Source organism: Vidua macroura, chromosome 1 (assembly GCF_024509145.1).
Source record: "Vidua macroura isolate BioBank_ID:100142 chromosome 1, ASM2450914v1, whole genome shotgun sequence".
Classification (NCBI taxonomy): Eukaryota; Metazoa; Chordata; class Aves; order Passeriformes; family Viduidae; genus Vidua; species Vidua macroura.
In genome coordinates, this window is record NC_071571.1 from 60,541,601 (window position 1) to 60,564,840 (window position 23,240).

The 23,240-nt window shown below is 34.6% G+C and overlaps 1 protein-coding gene across 3 annotated transcripts in view; it reads right to left on the reverse strand.

The window, feature by feature from the left end:
* Window positions 1-208: 208 nt before the first annotated feature.
* Window positions 209-23,240, reverse strand: part of ATP9B (ATPase phospholipid transporting 9B (putative)) — a 169,112-nt gene continuing 146,080 nt past the window's right edge. For 2 of the 3 annotated variants that reach the window (XM_053974302.1, XM_053974321.1), the window contains 15 exons: window positions 17,711-17,872; window positions 17,020-17,112; window positions 15,795-15,878; window positions 15,073-15,243; window positions 13,569-13,667; window positions 10,956-11,045; window positions 10,365-10,509; window positions 9,969-10,033; window positions 9,398-9,553; window positions 9,180-9,244; window positions 7,878-7,986; window positions 6,141-6,198; window positions 5,255-5,458; window positions 2,759-2,791; window positions 209-1,991 (listed from right to left, as the gene is read on the reverse strand). In XM_053974302.1, the coding sequence (XP_053830277.1) occupies window positions 1,855-1,991; window positions 2,759-2,791; window positions 5,255-5,458; window positions 6,141-6,198; window positions 7,878-7,986; window positions 9,180-9,244; window positions 9,398-9,553; window positions 9,969-10,033; window positions 10,365-10,509; window positions 10,956-11,045; window positions 13,569-13,667; window positions 15,073-15,243; window positions 15,795-15,878; window positions 17,020-17,112; window positions 17,711-17,872 (1,671 nt within the window). In that variant the 3' untranslated portion in view covers window positions 209-1,854. The remainder of the gene's footprint in view (window positions 1,992-2,758; window positions 2,792-5,254; window positions 5,459-6,140; window positions 6,199-7,877; window positions 7,987-9,179; window positions 9,245-9,397; window positions 9,554-9,968; window positions 10,034-10,364; window positions 10,510-10,955; window positions 11,046-13,568; window positions 13,668-15,072; window positions 15,244-15,794; window positions 15,879-17,019; window positions 17,113-17,710; window positions 17,873-23,240) is intronic. The other variant, XM_053974312.1, reaches the window with a different exon arrangement.

The following is a 23,240-nucleotide window of genomic DNA, read 5'->3' on the forward strand; positions in this document are numbered from 1 at the left end:
AGAACTAAACTAAAAACGTAAATCAGGTGCATCTTGGCAAAACCACACCAAATGCAGAAACGCTCCTGGTAATATGCAATAACGGCGACATCTTGTGGGGATTTACAGAAGTGAGTTCACAGAGGGACAGGGCAAATTAGTCCTGTGATGTTGTGTAATTAAAGGAGACTCTACCTCAGTAGTTTATTTAATACATATACCACCAATATTTGGTAGAAATTAGGCTTTATTGCTTTTATAATGAGGAATGAAAATGAAAAAAGATAAACAGCTAGTTAGAAAAACTTTAAAAACAGAAATTAATGGAATGGGGTGGAATCCAAATAGCTCTGCAGTAATTTCCTCTGCTCTCCCAGGAAGTAGTTATAATTATCACTTAAATATTACTCATCCAAAGAAATAATGGCATAAGGAAAAAGAGACTAAATAAGGAATTATATTGTAAAGGCATACAGTCAAACATAAAAATGACATCCATATTAAGTGGGTTTTAAAAACACACAAATAAATATTTATAAAGAAAGCATGAATAGTTATGTTGTTCCTTTCCTCTGATAAATAGACTATGCAAAATTCATTATATGTACTTCGTGAGAAAGCAAAGTTATATCACAATGGAAAATTAATATATCCTACTTGCCAGTACAGTGTGCAAGATTTGGACCCTACAGATTGCAGAGTATTTAAGTTTCTGGAACAAATCAGCTGCGATAAAGTGTCATAACTCAGCCAAGACACTCAACACCGACAGCTTACAAGGAAAAATGTTTTGATTTTTTTTTGACAAGTTTGCACCCAAATTAAGTTATAAAAACATAGCATTTACAACTTGGAAGATGACAGATTTTCCTACCATGATGTTCATGTGTTCCTCTTATTTTCTTTTACCTGAGTAACCTAAGTAAACAGATTACAAGGCAATTTAGACATATTAGCTAATACAAGGTTTACTGGACTTCTCATATATAGAAATGTACTTTGACACTATTTGCAGTTTTACAAATACAAAATGAATAAGAGCTTTAAAACATATTTGCAGAGCAGCCATGTTTTGATATCTGTACAGATCAATAAGTGCTGTGGAATTATGTACAGAATTTATAATTTAATTTTTAAACAGCTTTTGTGCAACCTGGCTGTAATGTGCATTTAAAGAACTGCTGTTAACATCACACTCTGTAATTCATTGGTGCCAGAAATGGAGAGTACAGAATAGGACAACAGCTCCTAAAATAATACTGTGCTATGTAGACATCAGTACATAATTCAAATAGTGCATATTAATCAATGTCTGATGAGGAATAATAGCTGCTAATACAGACACAGGCATTTACAGGTATTAGGTTTGTTAGAGTAAGTATGGATGAATAAACATTTCCATATATAAACATTAAAAGAAAGGGTTTGAATTAGGAAGTCATACAAAAATTAAAGATGGAAATTTATGTAATAAATGACAAAAGTTTCAATTTAACTTGCAGAAGGTAAACATAGTTGGAAAAAATCCTTTACAGTAGGAAAAGATCCTTCACAGTAGCAATGAAACCATTCAGAAGCATTGTCAAATCAAAGGTAATTTGGTTTTATTTTATAATCATAACAACTGAAAGAAAAAAAAAGAAAATCAACACGAAGAAAATTTAGTTTATCTCTCATAGTTGTTAGTATACTTCTGTGTTATTGTTTCTATCAGATGTTTCCTCCTCTTTTTGTGCTCTATTCACGCTATCCCTTTTGATTTTTGATTTTTTTTTAAGTTTCTTTAGTCCAACATGAATCCACAGACACTAAAGCACAGTGAATATGCAATCTGCAGACTGGTGTGAGTGAAAAAACATAGGAATATAATCACTTTTACGAGGTAAGCTTGGAGTAGCTTGGAGGAGAGAACTTGCGCTTCAAGTACTTGAGAATGTAAAGTGGAAGACAGCTTACAACAGTGATTGCTGACACTTTCCACAGGAAGGTCACAGTTGTGATAAAGGCAACATCTGCAGAAACAAAAAGGGAAAATAAGTAATTGGAGCCAGTAACATGGAAACTGGAACTTCCAGTGCAAAGTCAATAGAAGTCTCTTAAATATTTGCTTGTGCTATTGTCCAATAAAAAAAAAAAAAAGGCAATAAAGCAACAGAAAGTTAACCTCAGCCTTTTGCTTTTGCAAATTATTTTATTTAGACAGGAAATTCAGAGTTCCTTTATGGTCCTCACTGTTTTGCAGCTGAAGTAACTTTTAGGGGAAACAGAATCTCAGTTTAAAAGCAGGACTCTCTCATAATAATGAGTAAATTCAGCTTATTTTTCTACTACTAAGAATGATTTTTACCCACCATCAGTTCCCAACTAGAAATTTTGCTAGTTTGGATCTTTTATTCTGTATTGATTATTTTTCTTACAACATCTATGCTGAATGATTTTTAAAATCATAGAGATTAAATTAGAGCCCAAATATTTAAAGTGAAAACAATGTAGTGATATTGCTACACACCACATGGAAAAGAGAATTGTTTATGACAAAAAATTAACAAGAATGATGACACACTATGCTTGCTAATTAGGTTTTTTTTACCCTATTTGTGATCATTAGATCATACTTAATTATCATGGAAAGTTCCCAAAATTCAGGGAACCCCAAGAATTTTTTTCTTTTATTTTTTCCCATTATTTATAAATGCATATATTAAGAAATTTGCTACTCCTGAGTGAATCTTTAAAGATCAAAAACCAAAAACTTCAAGAAAAGTTAAACTTCACCTACCTAAGAAAGCTCCAAAAGACACTCTGCCTATACCTGTTTCACAAAGAGGGAAAATGAAAGGATAGATTTATAGAAAATACAAAAGTTATGCAAAAAAACCAAAAGAAAAAACAAACAAGCAAACAGGTTAGCTACACAGAGGAAATGAAAAAGATGTTAGTGGCATTAACTGGATTAGTATTGCCTTTCACATGTCTATCAGATTATTTTAAGCAGCAATTAAATCAAAACACTTTGAAAACATAGAGATTTTATATTTGCTCATGTTTTGAGATTGTTTTAGATTGGTACTTCTCTTACATTTCACTTCAAGGTATAATTTACTGTATAAACAATTTGATCATGTGACTGAAAATTCACTTCAGAAAATGCAATAAAGAAATGCTTTCCTGCTCTAACTCTGCTCATTAAAAATACTTTGCATATTAAGTTTCAACACATAAACTTGTTATGCAGTTTTAGCCTAAGCCTGCTTAGACATACTGAAAGCCCGTGTAACCTATCATAGACACCCTAAAAAGGCCACTGTATGCAATTAACTCAGAAACATAAAAACTAGTTTACTTTTATGAGTCAGAGCTCTAGAACAGTATCTGTTTTGCCTTTGGTATTTTTGCCTTTCTAATTTGAGTGCTTAATTTGTCATCATATAATTTCTCTGGAAGGAGATGATCCTTATAAGCAACATCACTGAAATAAGTTTATTTGCAAGTGAAGTTAAGCACTATTGGTCTGGACCATTTTTCCTGATTCATAGAAGTTGCCCTATATCTTGAACTGCAAACCATCACTTAGGTTTATGCTACATCACATACACAAAAAAATCTCCCTCCCCCCAGTTATAATGGGACAGATTAAATAAGAATAAAGCATTAAGCAGAAGTGAGACTAAAAGAAAGGCATTTTCTCAGATTAACTGGTGAAAAACACAGTAAAATGCGTCTTTATAAAGTCTCATGAAACTGCAGCCTTTTCAGTACTCACAAATACAAAAAATAGAGAAGTTACGTCCCTGGTTTGCAAGAAGCCATGCAAGCATTAATGGACTCAGTTGCTTGGTCTTGCCCAGCAAATACAAGAACACAGAGAGGAAAACACTCCCCTTTATGGAAAGGTTTGCAAGAAACAAAGTTCCTGTGGTTTTTACACCTTTGTGAACATCATCTAAAAGTGTTTTTCACAGAACAACACTAGAAAGGACGGAAGGACTGGCTGTCACCAATACTACAGACTTTCAAACGTGAAGCTGCAAGTTCTGCTTTATGAAGTTCCTGGAAGTCTGGACTCAAGTGCAAATACTGTTCTTATTTGTTCCTTTAATTTGTAATCTGACTGTGGAGAATCAAAAATCAACCCAATAATCTCTATTAATGTATCTGTGCATCAGTGTCAGAGAAAACAAAAGGGTGCTCTGGCAAACCTGAAATAACGTACAATACAGGGACCAAGCCCAACAGAGTTGTTTCTCCACTAAAATTTGACTCCTGAAAAATCTTGGAAGTACCAGAACACCTGGCAGTGAAGCATTTACTGATTAAATAAATAATTATATAATGCACACACACTACCCTAGCACTGAACACCTGGGAACTGACAGAGTGAAGGCAGAATTGTAAGACTTATAGAAACTGCCACGTAACGCTTAATTCTGCTATGTGAAAGGACAGGTGAAGAAGGGGAACTCTGTACTCATCAGATCCTAAAAGGCAGAGAAGAAGCAGCTAGATTTTGCTCCTTGTGAGGTATAATTAAAGGTATTACGTATATTTCTGTAAGTTACATTTGTAAAATTACACCTAGATACTTTATTTTTACTAAAGGATAGGTTGATCCAAGCAGAAATAGGTATTACTTTGATGCTCAGATTCTTGACTGCTAAGATTTGCAGTTAAAATGTGTTCCTTCATCTTGTGAACTATAAACAATCAGTACCTTAAGGCACAGTATAGCATACCAAAACTTAAAGCAAAGCAAGCTCAATACAAGCTTACTATAATTATAAGGCAATGGTTCCTATATAAGGTATCTTTCCTTCTAGGCTGCTGCATCATTCCCTAACTATACTTCAGCAATTTTAGCCTTGCGAGTTAGATCTAATGGGGCCCATTTGGTCTGGTGTACAAAATAATGCACCAATTCAGCGAAAGATCCTGATTTTTAACAAATCATATCTATTTTTAATAGTGCAAATCTCAAAGCCAATTTAAGGTATGCAGTTTGGACTGTCAATATCAGACCAAGGATGGAAAAGGCATGAGTGGTTTGAGTAAAATTTATCATATAGATAAACCATACTAACAGGATAAAGATTGTCAAATTCTAGGAGAAAAGCATAAGAGAATATTTTAACCCAACATTAATTAGGCCTAATTTGGACTCAATTATATTTCTTATAAAGAGAGCTGCATTTCAAAATATGACCTATTCTTAATTGAAAAAAAGGGAAGAGAAAAACATTATTAAAAATATAAAACAGTTCTTTGCTATAATACTCACCAAAGTATTCATTTAGAAATGCAAGAGAGGCCACATAGCAGCCAAGACTGAGGAATTCAGCCACCACCATTAACCAGTGCCATGTTCGTATGGTCAGTGCAACCATCAAGAGTTCAGTCAAGATCAGGGCAGTGAAGGAAATGGCAACGACATGTACAAATTCGGATTCAAAAAGCAGCAGGGCTCCATACATCAGAATACCACCTGGGTGGGGTGGAGAGGCACACAGGGTTGGCAATACGCTCTGCAGTGAAATTTCACTGTACCAGTTTTTACAACTGCACACTGAATGTTTGATTACTCATTATGAAAATTTGTCCAGCAATTTTTATAACATTGATTTTTCTAAAAGAAGGATATTTACTGTACTTTGTACATATGAAATAAGCCAACCAAAGTAAAGCCATACAGAAATAAAAATATTAGAAAATTAAACACCTTTTAGCACAATATATCTGATGAACTGTTAATTAACCTCATTTTGTCAAGTGCTGCAAATAAATGAGATATTGTTGAAAGTGAAATTACTTTCAACTGATTACATAATTCAGATTTCTTCAACAGTACTTCTGTCATTCAATGAAAGAAAACTACTGTGTAAATACATGCCATGTGATAAGCACTCATTAAATTTTTTCTGGATTAGCATGTAATTAAAAACATGTCCTTTTTTAGGCAACATGCACCAGTAAAAATACCAATCATGCTGTGTTTTGAATAGGCCTGGAACACTACAGGAATATCGATTTACGAGATAAACAGAAAGCAATATATATAACTACTGATGAAATGTTAAACTTTGGGAATTCAACCTGCAGCTGAAAAACAATAATGCTAACGGCAGACAAAAATTTCTCAGTTCAGCAAAATTAGGATTCTCTCCTACCTTGGTAAATACTGATTAAAACCCAGATGAGGAAGGTCTTAAATGACAAAGATCTTCCCTAAGGGAAACATGTGAGAGGACAGTTAAACACAACTTAAAAAAAAAAAATCTACTCAGCTCATATATTTTTAATAATTCATCGCTAGAGAAACATTTTACAAGTACAATAAGCAGTATTTGAAGTGATAGAGGCTACAAAGCTTCTACTTGTTTTTATGATTCTTCATTTCAAGCTTGTATAGAAATCGCACAAAGTCTAAATTTGGGAGTAAGAAGTTAAGACCTTAAACAGAAGAGATATTTTAGCTTGCAATGCTCTGTCTGGTTTTCAGAATGATAAATCCAGTAAAATGAGTTTATTTTTTATTTGCAAAATGTAGTCTTCAAAACAACTACAGCATTGTGCACATACTGACCAAAATCTTAAGCAAATCTGCAGTTATTTACTAGTAACTTCTAAACGTTGGATAAACTGCCCAATTGCTTTCACAGAATAAATTTATGACTACAGCAAATTTTCAGCAAGTAACTATTACCAAATAAATGTTAAATATTTTGATTGTGAATGGTACAGACTGAAACATATGCAAAATCAAAGAATAAATGCTGAACATGTGATATGACTCTTGCATTCTGTGAGGGTACTGATGAAATATGTTAGAACTAAAGAGTTGATAGGATACACATTTTAAGGGATAAAGTGGCAAACAGAGCAGCCATTTTACCACAGAAAATGATCAATCTAGAACAGGCAAGAATCAGCACTTCTTCATTACTGTAGTAAGTTCTAAGTTCTGTGAACAGCTTTTCAGAGGCAAGCTTATGACTCTGTTTAGCAGGTGAAGGCTGTGCTTTTTGGAGTTTGATCATGGACTGAAATCTCAAAAACTTCAAAGATTCTCAAGCAGAGAAAGAACTAAGACCTCCAATAGAGGAAAAAAGATGATTCCAGACTAACATAGGTAATAGCTAATTTAGTGCAATTAAAAAGACAAGAGATTCAGAAAATTTTAGACTAGAACCTTTAACTAGAGTCTGCTTCTGAACTTTTAGAAACATCTTTGAAGAATTTACTATCCCTAAAAAAGACCGTCTGTTTCTGCCTTGGATCATAACTTTCCTAGCTGACAGCTAAGGATGAAGAAGTGCTTTTCAAAAAGCTTATTAAAACAGAATCTTGAGATTGATTTCACTCTTGTGTGTAACAAAATTATAAACTTTGATTGTTTGCATGTATGTGCAAATACAAAGAAAGCAGTATCCATGGATGATTGAGTTCAGATATATCAGTTATAAATATCTGTTATTTAAAATAAGACAGTTTTTGGAGACATCAGCAGTAATTTATGCATGTTCAGAAAAAATAAATCTATAAATTCATCTACCAATTAAAAAAGAAAAGTAAGATGTGAAAATGTAAATATAAATAACTCCACATCAGGGATTTTGGGGACAGAGTATGTTGCTTTATCAGCATACCTTCAGGTTTGAATTATTTCAGTACAACTACCGGTGACTGGAGAAATGCATTAATAAGAATGCTTGAATAAAAATGATTGAATAAAAATTAATAAAAATATTTGGTACTGTGGATTATTTTAATAGGATAGAAGTTACCAATAGTTGTGCAATCTGTCTTGCTTGGAATACCTTAAGGAAATGATTGTAACAATTCCTGGTTTTGCACACTGGAGATTTTAGTATTTGTTCGTAGCTGAGCACTGAGGACATTCATACCTTTGTGAGATCCTTATAAAGTTCTGGATATAGCAATGCCATTTCTGGCTTCACATCTTGATCCAATACTAGAGAGAAGACTGGAAACATAGTATATATGGTTGCATACCTAGGAGAAAGGAAGAACACACATTAACACTTTCATATGATATAATTTTAAACTGATCTACTGAGTTCAATTATTCTTTTTATGTAAGTGAAATTAAACTGATTTTTTTCCCTTTACTTAGGCAGCTTACCACCAAAGTTTTCACATGCAAACCACCTGCTCTTGTGGTTCTGAGAGCTGTCAGTTATGAGAAGTTACAGAGGTCTTATACACTCAAAACCAATAAACACATTTCTTTCTTCTATCATCCAAGCTTATCACCTGTTACCATACTGCCCGTGCACTTGCACTTTGGACAACCAGTCCAAAGACCTGACATTGAAATTCATCTACAGATGGATGCATGAAAACTGAAGGAAAAAAAGGGCACTATATTCTGGACAACCTGGAGAAGGTAGGTGGATGAATAAGAGTCTTAACAGCTTTGTAAGTGGCTTTGGATTTTATGCATGCCAGATACACACTTTCACATGTACTTCCCTGGAACTTAGCACAACTTCTGCAAATCTTTTAGAGAGGTCTACAGTTTGCCTCTGCAAAGTCTGGTGTAATCAGACCATGGTTTGACTAAGATTTAATTTATTCTTTATTTAAGTTGTTATTATTTACAAGGAGAATAAAAAGAAGCTCTTAGGTCAGGAGGGACGGAAAACAGGGACAAACACAAATATATGCACAGTCTCAGCTGTATAACTTGGGGAACCATATTCATGTTGCTGCTGCAACATGACCAGGGTGCTCCTAATGCTGCACATATTCACATGAATGGAAATCTATATGGCAAACTTGGATAGATAGCATTCTCAGAGGAAATTTCATAGTAGTTTCAGCTCCATTTTTAACATAAAACCCTGTGATTCTCACTGAGATTTGTACATGAATATGTGTGACAGCTGAAACTGGTGTGGTCTGGGAGATTATTGTTTTCACCCCCATATGTGCACAGGTTCTATGGTATTTTTTTCTAAGGCTATGCAGATCCCTCCCTCCAGAGAACTGATAATGGGGCTTCCTCTCTCATATAGTGCATATCCAACCTAGTGTGACTTTTGTTGGTGAACTCATCCCAAGTTTTGTTAGTGTACCCATGATAAATGCATGGAAAACATGGATGACACCAAGCCCATGGTGTTATTTAACCAGTTAATTTGTTGTATTTATTACCAGACATTGTAACTGTTGCTTTGACTTACCCTACCATTAGGAATCCTTGGTACAAGGGAACAGATGCAAAGTAGAAGACTGATGAAAATACAGCCTACAAAAAGCAGATAATTAATTCTTTAATATAATTCTACATACAAAACAATACAATATAGAAAAAATAACAATACTGGTTAGTTAAGGTTATGTGACATTTCAAAGACAGACATAGGGATTTTAACTATTCAGAAAACAAAGTTTTAAATACCTGCATAGTTGAAATAATAAGGCCTCGGTGCATGACAAATTGACCAAGTGCTGCTGATCTTTTGTAACTGTTTCGACCATGTACCATCAGTAGCCTACCTATGTGTTTAAATTGTGTGATAGAAAAGTCAGCTGCTAGAGAAGCTTGTTTTCCCTCCTAGAAAAAAAGAAAAATATTTCAAATATGAAGCTCAGTGTAAAAGATGTGTATCAAGTTTCAAAATTCTAAGCAATAATTAATTTTAAAAGACAAGTTTGTTCCTTCTTTGAAAATCAACAATTTTTTTTGTGCATATTCTAAGATGCAGTGGGCTGTAACAAATAAGTTTAATTGCTTCTCCTGCTTCTTCCAGGTAAATGCTACACAGAAACAACTATAGTTTTTCCTGCTTTTAAAAAGATAAAGCAGAAGACATACAAGCAAAAATACTAAAGACTAAGCATTCTTATAATTTTGCAGAATACCTTAATTAGAAATGATCAATTCACTCTTGTTTAAGAATAAAGCTTCTAATCACATTCTACTAGGCTTCTATGTGACACATATTTCACAGTGAAACTGTTAACATTACCTTGCCTTCAATTCCAATTCCACAGTCCGCTGCTTGGATCATGCTGACATCATTTCCTCCGTCACCTGGAAAATGTCACTGCAATATTCAGTTCTTCAGAGGTTTTATTCTCCTGGCCTTACAGCATTTGAGAAACCTCTTACATACCTTTAAATTATTACAATTAATCCATGACTTAGGATTAATTACTTCAGTAATCAAGACTTTCCTGCAGAACAAAGAAGATAACCACACCTTTCTCATGGAATGGCATTTTGTGCCATAACTACGCAATACCTGGCTGCTGGCAAAGGGGTAAAGAACTCTCTCTGGTTTTGTTTCAGCTATTTCTCTCTGGTGCCACCTGCTGATTACATTTATTACAGATTTTACTACGAGGATTGTGCCAAAAGTTACCTATTGCACATGTGCGTTTCCCAGTGTGCTGCTGTAACAGTTTCACAATGTGGGCTTTCTGGGTGGGAGAGCATCGGCAGCACACTACAGCAGGACACTGACAAGCCAGCTCTACAAATTCATGCTCATAATACTTCAGACAGACCTGAGGAAAAAAAAGATGCTTGGATTTATTTACAATTAAATATTACTACATGTAGCCCAACACAAAAACACAATATAAAGATTTTTTTATGATGTTTTCCATGTACAACATCCAACTGGGATAAAAAAGATTCTCCTGACTGTAGCTTTATTATTTTTAAAATCAAAGAGAATGTCACTTTGAGCAGCAATGTGCTTTAAGAATAGACAGTACTAAAGCATGCTGTATACAAATTCCATTCTGTTACTGTACAGAAGACTAGAAACTCAGTAATATTTGCACATCTACAACATATATCATCTAATTTGCACTCAGTGATAAGCAAAAGTATCTCTAAGGACTACTTAAAAGTATGGGAAAATACTTGAAAAAAGACTGTGAAGATGCTGATACATTACTTTCTGACCATAAGCATATAAATAATTTGACAGAAACCAAGTTTTTACCTCAAGTGAGTCCCCAGATATCACCAAGGCACAGTCATGCTTCCTCCTAAAAGCATTTAGTTCTAAGTGAGCCTCTCCTCGAGTGACAACCTTCAATAAAAAACACTCAGTTAAAAGATTTTGTTATATTCTTAAAAGAACTGTGCCTAAACAAATTAAGTTTTGAGAACTCATACCCAGAAGCCTTGGTTCAAGGGTTTTATCCCATTGCAATTCTAATGCCCATGGAATTTGACTATAAGCCTCAAATCTTATGAAGTGAAAGAGTAATCCTTAAACAAGTAAAATCTGTGTAGATGGCTTAAGTGGTTCCTCACCAAAGTTTGCAAGGGCTAAAATAGTAATGAATTAATGACATTAAAATATCTGAATTTTGAGCTGGCCTGAGTCTTTTCATCCTGGCAGGTCTAGGGAAAAATAGAAAAATTTCGCAAGCAAACCTCAATTGTTTTGTTTATTAACCAGCAAAATATTTTCTTAAATTAACATAAAGTGTTCCTATTAATTGTTCCTTCAGTTTCGTTAACGAAGCACAGATTTCAAAGGGACATAAAGATGCTCATTAGTACTAATCCTTTTAGATCTTGCATGAATCTGAAGATAAGATCAAGTGGCATAATATGAAAGAATTACATAACAAATTTTTAAAATTTACATAATTGTTTCAGAAAAGCCCAGTTGTGAAATGCAAAAAACAGTCAAATGTTACTAAATGCATTTTAGAAGGTTTTGAACTATAAACAGAACATGAAAAATTGAAATTATGGTCAGATTTTGAGGAGACTGGCAGGTTTGGGTGTGGAAATGGGGTTTTTTTGTTAGTTTTGGGTTTTTGTTTTGCTTTTTATTTGTTTTGGTTTTAATTTGGTTTGGTTTTTTTCCCCCAATAAATGTCAACGTATTTTAGAGCTATCATGCTAGACAAAGTTCCAAGCACAGAATAAAACACAAGCTCCAATTACACTTTTAATTTTGTCTCTGTCAACACATCACATTGATTAAATAACTTTTAAGATATATGAATCTTAATTGCATTGAATGTGAAGTTTTGTCCTTGACCCACTACTACCCAGCCAGATGCAGTTCAAAGAACCTTTCTCTCTCCAGATGGGTTCTACTACCCAAAAAATTTGAGTTACATTGAAAAGCCCCCGCAAAGAGAAAAACTTATACACATGCTCCAATTCAGAATTTTTTTCCCACAATTAAGCATGAAAAGAGAAACCTTGTCTGACAGCTGTTAGGAATACCAGACTGTGTTGGTCTAGTACATTCTTTCTGCATTGCAGAGATGAAGAGATGTCAGCACTTGTGCACACTGATGAGCAGTGATTCTCCGCTCTGTTCTACATTTCAACCTAACAGAACGCTTTTTTTAAAAAAAATTGTAAATACCTCCAGAATTACAAATTATAGAACCTGAGACTTCTAAGAATAAAGAGTTTTGTTAAAAACAAAACACAGCTTTTTGGAAGAAGGTAGCAAAAGGTTTTATCTTTCTAATTTATAACTACAGTAGAAGTGTTATAGTGCTTGATATTTTCTTACATTACTTCAGTAGTTATTTCTTTGCAACAAGTATAGCCACTGAAGTAATTTGGTATAAATGCATTTTCTAACTAATTTAAAACTGCATATTCTAAGTTAACACAGTTTTATGATGATCTCTTATTACCAGTCAAGGTAATGAAAATAAAAATCTGACTCAACTAAATACATTTTGTTCAGGAAGACTTAATTTGTGGTGTTACAATGTGGAAAGGTCAACAAAAATTGATCTGAAGTTTTATCAGAAGCATTAATAATTTAATTGCAAATAGTAGTCTGCAGGGCCTAATTTACCATTCTGATGCTTCAGAAGAAAATACATTTACATGTAAATTATATTCATATAATTATTTCTGTAGGTGCAAGTGGTTTATTTAGAACAAACAGATGCATTATGTCTGATCATACAGCATCAATCAATGTCTGGAAAATCTATTTTTGTTTGGCTTCAGTCAAGTGAATAGTATGCATATAAAACATATAGAAGAAGATTCAGTTTACTCTTCTAACAATTACTTAAACAGTCTGTTGGTAAAATGCACATATATATATAATGACATGAAAAGAATTTCTCATAACAATTTGATCTCAGTTTATACAGGGGATGTTTGCAGTTTCATTCAGGATTAATTCTGCTTGAGTCTAAAGAGTTCTATCAATGAAAATGCTAAAACAAGCAAGAATGACATTCAGACAGCCTAAATGCATGGACAGTTTCTTAGTGGCTCAGCACCTCACCTCACACAGACCCCTCCATCACTATTTAGAGGCATCTTGCTATGTCTGGTATGACGGGTGTAAAATGTGTGTTGAACATTGGTCACCCACACATGGCTACAAGCATTTCAACAGCACATCAACAACGCTAGAAAACAACACCCTTAAATGCTTTGTAATTTTACTGCCTTGAATAACAACTGAAATACTACTCTCTTGACCATTACAATGACACTCAGTACAAAAACCCAGCAACTTTCAACAGCCAGCCAACTACTAACTGAATACAGCAATACTGTATAAATTGTATCATGATGAACCAAAAAAAAAAGTTAGAACTATACTTACAGGTCTGAAAATATGAATATCTTGATTTCTAGACACTAAGTGAGAACTTTTTGCAATGCAAGTTGCTGTCTCCAGTTTATCTCCTGTTAACATCCATATCTGCAAAAAAAATGTAAGAGTTTACTTCTTTGGACATTAGCATGTTTGTTCTCCAAATCTAAATGACATCTCTCTCCAATTTTCTCTGGCACCTTGGATTAGATTATCCAAGAAAGTGTACTGACTTCTGCATTTTAAAGTAAAATTAACTAACAGTTTTTACTGCAATAGTATGCAAAGCAGAAAAGAACTGTCTTTACTTTTTGCAGCTCCATTCCCCTTCCATTCTCACAAGGGCCAATGTCTCAATATACATGAAGACAAAGTAAAGCTCTGGGGAAGCATAAAATCCTTTCCCTATGACCCTGATATTACCTTGATCAGAAAAGTGAGGATACAGATGATATTTGTGAGCAAAATGATGCAACACAACAGTCTGTGACCCTGGTGATAATCTCAGGAATCAGCAGCCAAGCCATGAGACAACAAATCTTGGAGCATGAGCTACAGTCCCAACACTCCAAAGAGATCTTGCCCACTGATCATGCAGAACTGAGAAGGCAGTAAAGATTAAGGGATAAAGTTGTCGTGTTCCCAACGTGTGACAGCTCTCTCAGCCCCTTAACACCAAGAAGGTTTGTTAGCACGATGACTAGTTAGTAAGATGACTCAATCACCAGTGTAAGGAAATTCTTGTCATTGCATTCCAAAATTCACCTGGTTTGCTTTGCCCTCCTGAGCTGCCCTTCCAGCAGATAGTGGAGGGGCTGAAGTCCAGCACAAGCAGCATATGCAAAATATCCCACTGTGTCTGACTCAGTTTAACCAATGCAAAGTCATTACAATTATTTGGAGCAGAGCTTAACACTGCTTAAAGCAAAATGTTTATAATCTTGCCCCTTCCCCTCAGATATTGTTCATATATTTACTTGAAAACCTCCCTCAAATAACTGCATTACTTGTATATGCGCAATTGATAGGTGTCTAGTAAACCAACTCTTCTGCATGGCTTTTCATGCCATCCCTTTAACATGAATTGAACAAACTCCAAGGGCAGTTCTGAATTCTAGTTCAAATAATTCATGTTTTGATCTTTGCTGAAACTTCTTACGAGCGCCAAACCTGAAAACATTGTTGTCACACAAATCTTGTGCCAAACTCATTTAGTGTCAGCTAGGACAGTTTATGGTAGACAGCCAGGGGTTAAATGACTGAGACAAACATACATCTATCCATTGGTAGTTTTCCTACAGAAGTAAGGTTGAGATTGATGAAATCTGTTGCAGGCAAGGGAACATTGCACACAGTTTCTTGCTTGTTTCTGCTAGCTCATGCCCAGAACGTGCTTGGGACTTGACACATTTCTTACTTTGAAACAACTTGAATACAGACAAATATAAATTATGTCTTGATTTAAAAAGTTAATAAATGTAAACCTGCTATGTCAGCAACATGTGTTAAATACCTTTATTCCAGCATTCCTTAGCATCTCTAGAGTTGGTCTAACATCTGCTTGCAGCTGATCTTCTACTCCAGTGAGACACAGTAATTCCATTTCTCGCTCCAAACTCTCTACAACAGCGGCAACCTTCAGGTTTCTATCATGTATGCTCAGCTTTGCTTGGTTATATCGACTCTGCACAAACACAAAACCACTTAGAGTTTGCTATGACTCATAAAGTATACATTCAGTCTACCACTCAGTGATAGCATGGATCCATTAGGCTAAATGTTTGTCTTTAAATATCTTTGATGAAGAACAAGACTAAAGGAGCAATTTTACTTTACATCCAATGCTATACAGGGCTCTTCTGACAATGCACCTAAAGAGAATGCCTCCTGAAGAACTATTAAGAATGAGGCATCACAGCTTCTAAGGAGGAAAGGCCTTATCTTTGAGAACAAGTAGATTTTTTAGGTCATGCTGAAGCTACAAAAATAACATTATATTAGCTTCTGGGAATACACTGTCCAATCCAATAATAAAGCAAACAGGATCCTACATATGACTGCAGAACCATCATTAATGAATGACAAAGCCTTTAACAGATTGTGGACAATATTTTAATTATCTATTTTTTAAATATGAATAATCTTTTTTTGCAACTTTAAGAAATAAAATAGAGGAATGTTGTCCTTGAAGTAATTAAACATGAAAAAGTGCAAGATCACCCTGTCCCTTCATACCTCAAAATCTTGATATTGTTCTTCAGTAAGTGATTTTTTGGCAACAACCAGTGTGCGCAGTCCTTCTCGCGCCATATTACCGCACTAAATGAAGCAAACAGAACAGTTATGCAAGTATTCAATCCTGTGTTTGTGCTTTTTACCGTATGCTAACATGGTGTATCTGTAGCTTTGGTGTTTCTTTAGACTCTTAAAATACTCTGGAGAAGCCATAAACAGTATGAAAAGCAATTATACTTCAGGTCCCCCAAATGAAGTGGTTTGCTATCAGTAAGTCAATTAGATCTCCTCTCCTAGCTTAAAAAAAAATTTCTTTTAGGTTGAAGCTTTAAAATAAATTAAAACTACTTTTGAGGCACATAACAGAATTACATTTCTTTTTTCACTGAACATATCCCTTATGAGAAAAGCATCTACATATTAAAAATAGCCATGGAATAGCATGTCTTAATGAAAAACAAGCCTCTCCAGTGCAAACACTTATTGATTTGACCTCATAAAGCTAAATAAATTAAACAAGTATTTTACAATTAATTGTGCATCATTATCGCCAAAAGTAATTTTTATGACATTTTGCTAGGTCTTCAGGGAGTTTAATTTATTCATGTCCCCTAATAAATCAAACTGCCCTGCAGCAGATATTGATTCATATTGCCAATACCATTATGAACATACATGGTGTAATCATTGTATTAACATATTTGCTGTATGTAGGGTCAAGAATAAGATGATTGCTGGTACCTTCTAGAACATATAGTGAAAAATATTAATCAGGTTTGAAATTCAGTCACTATTTTATTTTAAGTTTAATAAATATGATAACAAAAATAGTTTGGATGCAATGCTTTTCAAAGTCTGTAATTCACAATCATACCTCACTGCAGATTTTCATCAAACAAGAGATAAAAAGATTTATAGCAGAATACTTCTTAGAAGTAATTAGGTTTTATGTGAAAGGTCAGTCAATAAAAAACAACTTTCCTTGGTTTAAGTGGAACGTGTCATGCTACTACTACCAGCTTTGCTTTTCTTGTATGTTACTTGGGAATTGGAAATAGTTTTAATCCCTTAAAACCCATTCAGGATATGCATAACTGAAATTCAAAATCCAATACTGCATTGCCTCAGATTGTCCTTTAAACATATCCTAATAACATTTGATATATTTAAGATTTTAAATTTTTATAAAATTTAAATTTTTGTAAATGTTGATTTTCTTTCTTACCTCTTCTTCTAACCAATCATTGTACTGTACAATAGTGGACATGGCAACATCTGCACCCTTCATGTAAAATGTAATTTCTCCTGAAGATTCATCCTAAAATTTTACAAAAGAAATGGGAAGGGGTGGGGGAGGGGAGGAATATCTGTTTATAAAGTCAAAACAATTACCTACCAATAACTTAATTGCCTTCTGAAGCACTCAGTAGGTTCCCATTTATAAAAGATGAAGTACCTTGCCAAGAAGTGAGTAAGTTTTATTACTTGATGTTACTATTTCCAGTGTTATCTCTGATTCCACTGAGATACATGTCCGCTATTTCCATGTAAGAGGACCAGTTCTAACTGAAGCCAACAAGCATAACAGATTCTCAGCATCACTAAACTAAATTTTAAAATATCACTGTTACGTCCCCTCTAACTTGTATTTTGTTTCTTGGGTGGCAAATACCAAAACAGAAAGCTCTGTATCTTTGAAATACCTGGTAGCTAAAAATTTACAAATAACTTAGTGTAAATGCTTGTTACACATTTTAATGATGCAACATTCATTGCATATTCAGTGAATCCACACACAGGCAAATGTAATCAATGAATTTCTGTGGTACTGTCTGTTGCAGAAGGACTGAATTAGTCTCATCTGCCAGCATTTTTTAAAAAATCAAACCAAACACCCAGACAATCCCCTAAATTACCCTAACTATGATGCCCATGCGCTTGCTCTCAGAAGTGAAGGGGAAGATCTGCAGGATATAGTATGTCAGGATGTGTCCACCAGGGGTCTTCAGCTGCATTGAGGTCAGGTCCCTGTTAACCAGAGTGAGACCTACACTCTGTGTCCACTGCACTAGAGCTACCTAAAGAACAAAGAAAAAAAATAAAATAAAAAAGAGACATATTTAAGTGTGAAAGGTCTATGGCACTTTTATATAAATTAGGTTAAAACCAAACAACTGTTGCTAGGGTGAAAGTCTAAACTCTTCCAAGAATCTAAGGAAAAAAAAAGTGAGGACCAGATGGAGTATAAAATACTAACACATCAAATTATGTGTTTCCCTTGAAAAGCTTACAAAATTTCTCAAGAAGAATATAAAAACTTTTTTTAACTTATTGCCGAAAATGATGTATTCAGAATATATTCTTCAGAAATAGCTACTAACTTTCTAACCACATGCATTCGACAATACATCAAGGACATTGATTAGAAATTTTGCAAAGTGAGAATACAATTTCTACACCAACAAGACCATTACATAAGTAAAAGACTTTGAGAGTATTTCCATATAAAATATTTCTTACACCTACAGCTACATGCAAGTTGAGAGAATATAATAGGTAGCAAATAGGTAAGCAAAGGACCTTATTTTTAGTTTACTTTGCTCACTTGCATAATTTCAATACTTTGTTTCAACAGTAATATGACTTCTTACATCAAATAAGATAGAAACCAAGCTTACAATATTGCATCCCACAAACTCACATGGGAAAGTGCCTTTTTCAAAATTTTGCTGCTTTGAAGTGCATGACATCTAGCTTCAACATTTTTCTATATTATACTTTAAATATCTCCCACCACCACCATGTGATTTATTCCTTCCTATAAAAAAATAATATTTTAGGAAAATTGCTTTACTGATTTTAATGTTTTATATACAAAACACATTCCATATCTATTTTTTTTTCTGATTAAAGAAAACTTCTCCTCCTCAATCTACTTTTAGTTTTCCAAATGCTAATCTCTACTGGAAACCAGATTTTTAAATCACTAGAATGATAACTATAATGAAGTTCATATGATTTTTATGGATCCTGGATTTTTATGGATTAATAGGCTCCGCTATTAATCTCAGGCAAGATGAAAAAAATAAAAATCAAGCACTCTGATAAAAAAACATGCAAGTAGAAAATTCCCTAGGTAAGTTCAACAGACATGACAGACACTAAGAATTTCACAGAAAGCAAATAAAACACCTCAGCTTCTAAGAAAATTTAAAATTGGAATAAAATCTTTTGTGAACCCGTAAAAAGCCCTAGTAATGCCATCTGTGTAGGCATCACCAGATGAAAATATAGTGAGATGCAGTAATGGAAGAGAATAAAGCACACTTTGAAAAGCACCATTTTAAATTCTTGAAAACTACAGGAAGCCTTTTTACAAACTTTTCTTCTTCACCAAAAGTAGTATATAAGCTGTAAACGATCGAGTACTTCCAAGGTTAATTTTCAATTTTCACAGTGAAGGGTTACTATTACATTCTGACCTGTAAATTGCATCTTTCCACTAAAACCCTATCATCTTATTTGCGTCCCTTTGCAGCTAGGACTAAAGTGTTCTATATTTGGTGACTCAAATCTGTTTATTATATTTATGCTTGGATTCACATACCATTTGAATTAGCATTTTGCAGCACAGTCATTTTGTATTCTTATACCTGGCCTATATACAACTGCATATTTATTTTTTCTTTTAAATTGATCAGGGCAAATACCATACAAGAAACAGTCAATAAGGCTCAAGAGTCAAACAGATGCCTACAAGGACACTGAAAAAACTTGAGAGAAAGATGAGTTTGACTCCCATCACTCAGAATGAATCAGAGCAGCATCCAAAGCAACATAGCCAGATCTTACTATTAAAATACTTTAAGCTTTTAGAATGTAGAAATTTTTTTCTAACCAAGTATTTCACAAATGGCATGAACATCTACATATTAACAAATACATATATACTGAAAGGCTGGCTATAGAGAGTTCAGAAAAAGGATTCTTAGGCTAGTCTCTCTTCTTGAGTTTTCCCCTCTACAAATATATTCTCATCACTACATTTTGGAACCTTTACATTAAAATCGTCTTGCAATCTAGTGTGCCTAAATCACGAACTAGAATATCAGGAAAATGCAGCAGCTGTGGCTTCTACAGAACTTGACATAATGGACGAAGTCAGATAAAGCAATTAAAAGTTGGACAAGCACAAAAAGCTTTTATGGCGATGCTACCATTTTGTTTTAAAATAATCCATTGCAATGACAATATTCATTTGCTGATAGCCATTAATTTGCTGACACACAAACACAGATGAAATGTATCAAGTTTCCTGAATCCAGATTAGGGACTTATTTAAATATTTTATGGATCTTCTCTGGCTTATCACAAAGCTTCCCTTCTATGGACACCAGCTACCTGGGAGACAAAAGCATGTTGGTGGGTAAACGATCTTCCCATTACTGAGACACAGGTATGCAGTGAACTCACTAACTGTGTAGTGTTCTAGGGCAGTTAATGCACATGGAGGAGAAGAGAGATTTGTGGTTGCTAACTTGCTAATTTTCTTTCTCCTCAGTAGCAACCCAAAAAGTAGAGATGACCATCCACCTCTCACATGACAATGTCAAAGAAGCAACTTTCAAATTAGGAAAGGAAGGAGCAAATAATTGCATTGTGAAACAGAAATGCAACAGATCTGATGCAAACTAGTGAGAAACACCTCATTTAGTGCTCTTACCCTAAATTTTTCAGATGCTTCCATTTACCACATGCCCACTCTTGAACTCTGGTTGCTTCTCTCAGCATTCTCCCCACTAGAGACCAGCCAACACTCTGAGCTTCTATAGTTCACGGATCCAAACATCAAACAGTTCAATTACCAGGGCACAGATTTCCAATCAAAGTCAAATTCAGAGATTTCATAAGGAAACACTCCCAAATCAAACAGTATCTGGAACCCACAACATCACCTAGAGTAGTAGCAGCTCAGGAGGTAGAAGCAGCTTCTCTAAGTAGAAGTGTGTTTCTAACTCAGTCGCCTGAGGAATGAGTGCATTTCCAGAGGGGCATGAAGAGGTGAAACTTCAAAAACATGTCCATGTTTTGGGGACATAATCATCCCATTTATTTAGAAATGTTCATTTATGGAACCAAATCAAACCAAACAGCTTATGCACTGGGTTAGGGTTGACCTGTACAATAATAGTCTTGACTGCAGGTTTCCATCACAGAATATGCTCTGTTCACCATACTTGGATCCTGTGGGGCTGTACACCTCATCACTAAGGTCACAGCCTCTAGCAGCCTGGCTATCATGCCCAGCTCCTGCTTTCCTTTCCTTACGGCCCAGACTATAGTTTCTGCTCCTTAGAAGAAATATTGAACTGCTCAACATTTACAGTATTTGTTGCTCAAAAGTTTATGAACGAATAATTGTTACTTTCAATGTACAATATTCTCTTTTGAGCTAACATTACTTTAAGAAAAAGATCCACTGCCTCGTAGCTGCAGTTGGCAGTTCACCACCTCACAGGGCAGTTTAGGAGTTCCACCACAGCTGTACTCACGTCTTCCCTGAAGCCCTGCTATGAACCTAACCACTTTTACCAAAAAAGAACCTGCATAAATAAAGTCTTCAATGGTTTTGGCATATATGAGGGAACAATTTGTAGGGCAAGAAAGAAGGACTAGACATGGAAATTTTGGAAGCTAGTTTTGCTGCTTCGAAGAATTCTCATGTAACCCACCTGTATTTCTTTCAGACTATTTAAGAGCATCACTTCAGACAATAGGATCTGCTTTCAAAATCAAACTGTTGTATAAGGTGTACAGACATTGAAAGTGTGGTATTTTTTAGTTAAGGCTGCTGCTTTGGAAACAGAAAAGAAGCAGTGAGCTATCCTTTCCCCACTGCCTGAGTGTTTCCAACCATTTCCACCAGGACTGTTCAACAACTCAAATATGTTTCCAATCAGTGATTTTATAACTAACATTTGCAGCTCATCACTTTTCATAAAAAAACCCTTCATAATTAAAATAAAATTATTAACTTAAAAATACAGCTTGATCATGTGAAAAAACTACCAATCAATATTCAAGACAAGCTATGCAGTAGTTATTCTATGTGGGTCTCGAAGGTCATGCAAGTGATGGTTTTATGTTACTGAGTGATTTGCTTTTCACAATACATTGACAAAACAACACAATTAGTCTTGCTTCAATAAGCACACACAATAAAATTAATTAAACAATACAACATGTCTCATACATTACAGCTTCACTTTTGTAAACACAAAAGCTGCTTCACTAAGGGCATATAATTTTCCTGTCTGTTTTTAAATGATTTGCTTTGTATCCTTGTAATTAATTTTAGCAACTCTGTTGTTTCTGGACAGAAACGTTGGAATTAAATAACTGACCACACTTTAAGGTAGTATTTAAATATTCAAGATCCTGGAATTAGAAATGCTCGAGACTATAACAGAACAGGACAAAGCATAACCAATAAATGGCTGGTTTATGAGAGTAAGCAGTCATTAAAAATCATGACTGATCAACCTTTTCTGACTAAGGGGAGCAAAGGTCTTCAAAGGCTCCTGTTCATAGCATGCCCTGAATTGCTTGGGTCTCTGACCTTTGAACTCTATCACTTTGCCTACTTAGCTTATATCCTTTTATGATTGTTCATTACATTAAGGTAGCTGGCTTTCTACAGATGAGCTGAACCCACACCTATGATGGCAAAGTCAAAGATGAGTTTTGGTGTGTTTTTCTTTCTTTTTTTTTCCATCCAGAGAGTTCTCAGTTAATGTTTATTGTTTGCTATGCTACAGCTGTAGAGAACAAGTGACAGACATATGAAACTTTCCACTCTTTCAGAGAAAATGAAATATTGATCACTTATCATAAGAAACAAAGAGCTTGGCATAAGTAGGGTTTGCATTATGAATACAAAAACAGTTACTTATCTCAGGTTACTCTAACAACAGATAAAGACATCTTTTATGATGAATGTACCTACTTCTAAATGTGCATACTTTGTTATGGTTATATTATATCTGTATATGGATGCACACATATATGCACAGATGTGAGGAATTTCAAAAGAGTTCCTCAAGTCAATTAATTAAGTGTGTAGTGTAGCATATTACTGAGCTGTTTCTTATACCTTCCTACAATGAAGAATAGTTTATACTTACATACTGTTCTCTGGTCTTTACATCCTATGGTGTGATAATGCAATATTATATAATGCAACAGACAACTATGCAAATAACATCTTGTTTCAAAAGACTGCAATCAAGCCAGATCCATAAACAAAATCTAAGAGAACAGAGTTGCAATGTTTAGAAAGTACAATGCATAAAACCGCTTAAGTCTATTAAATGATAATGTTGCTTATTAACCAAGTATGTTGTGATAGGTCAGTGCTGAGGTTAAACAGAAAACATCAATTGAACC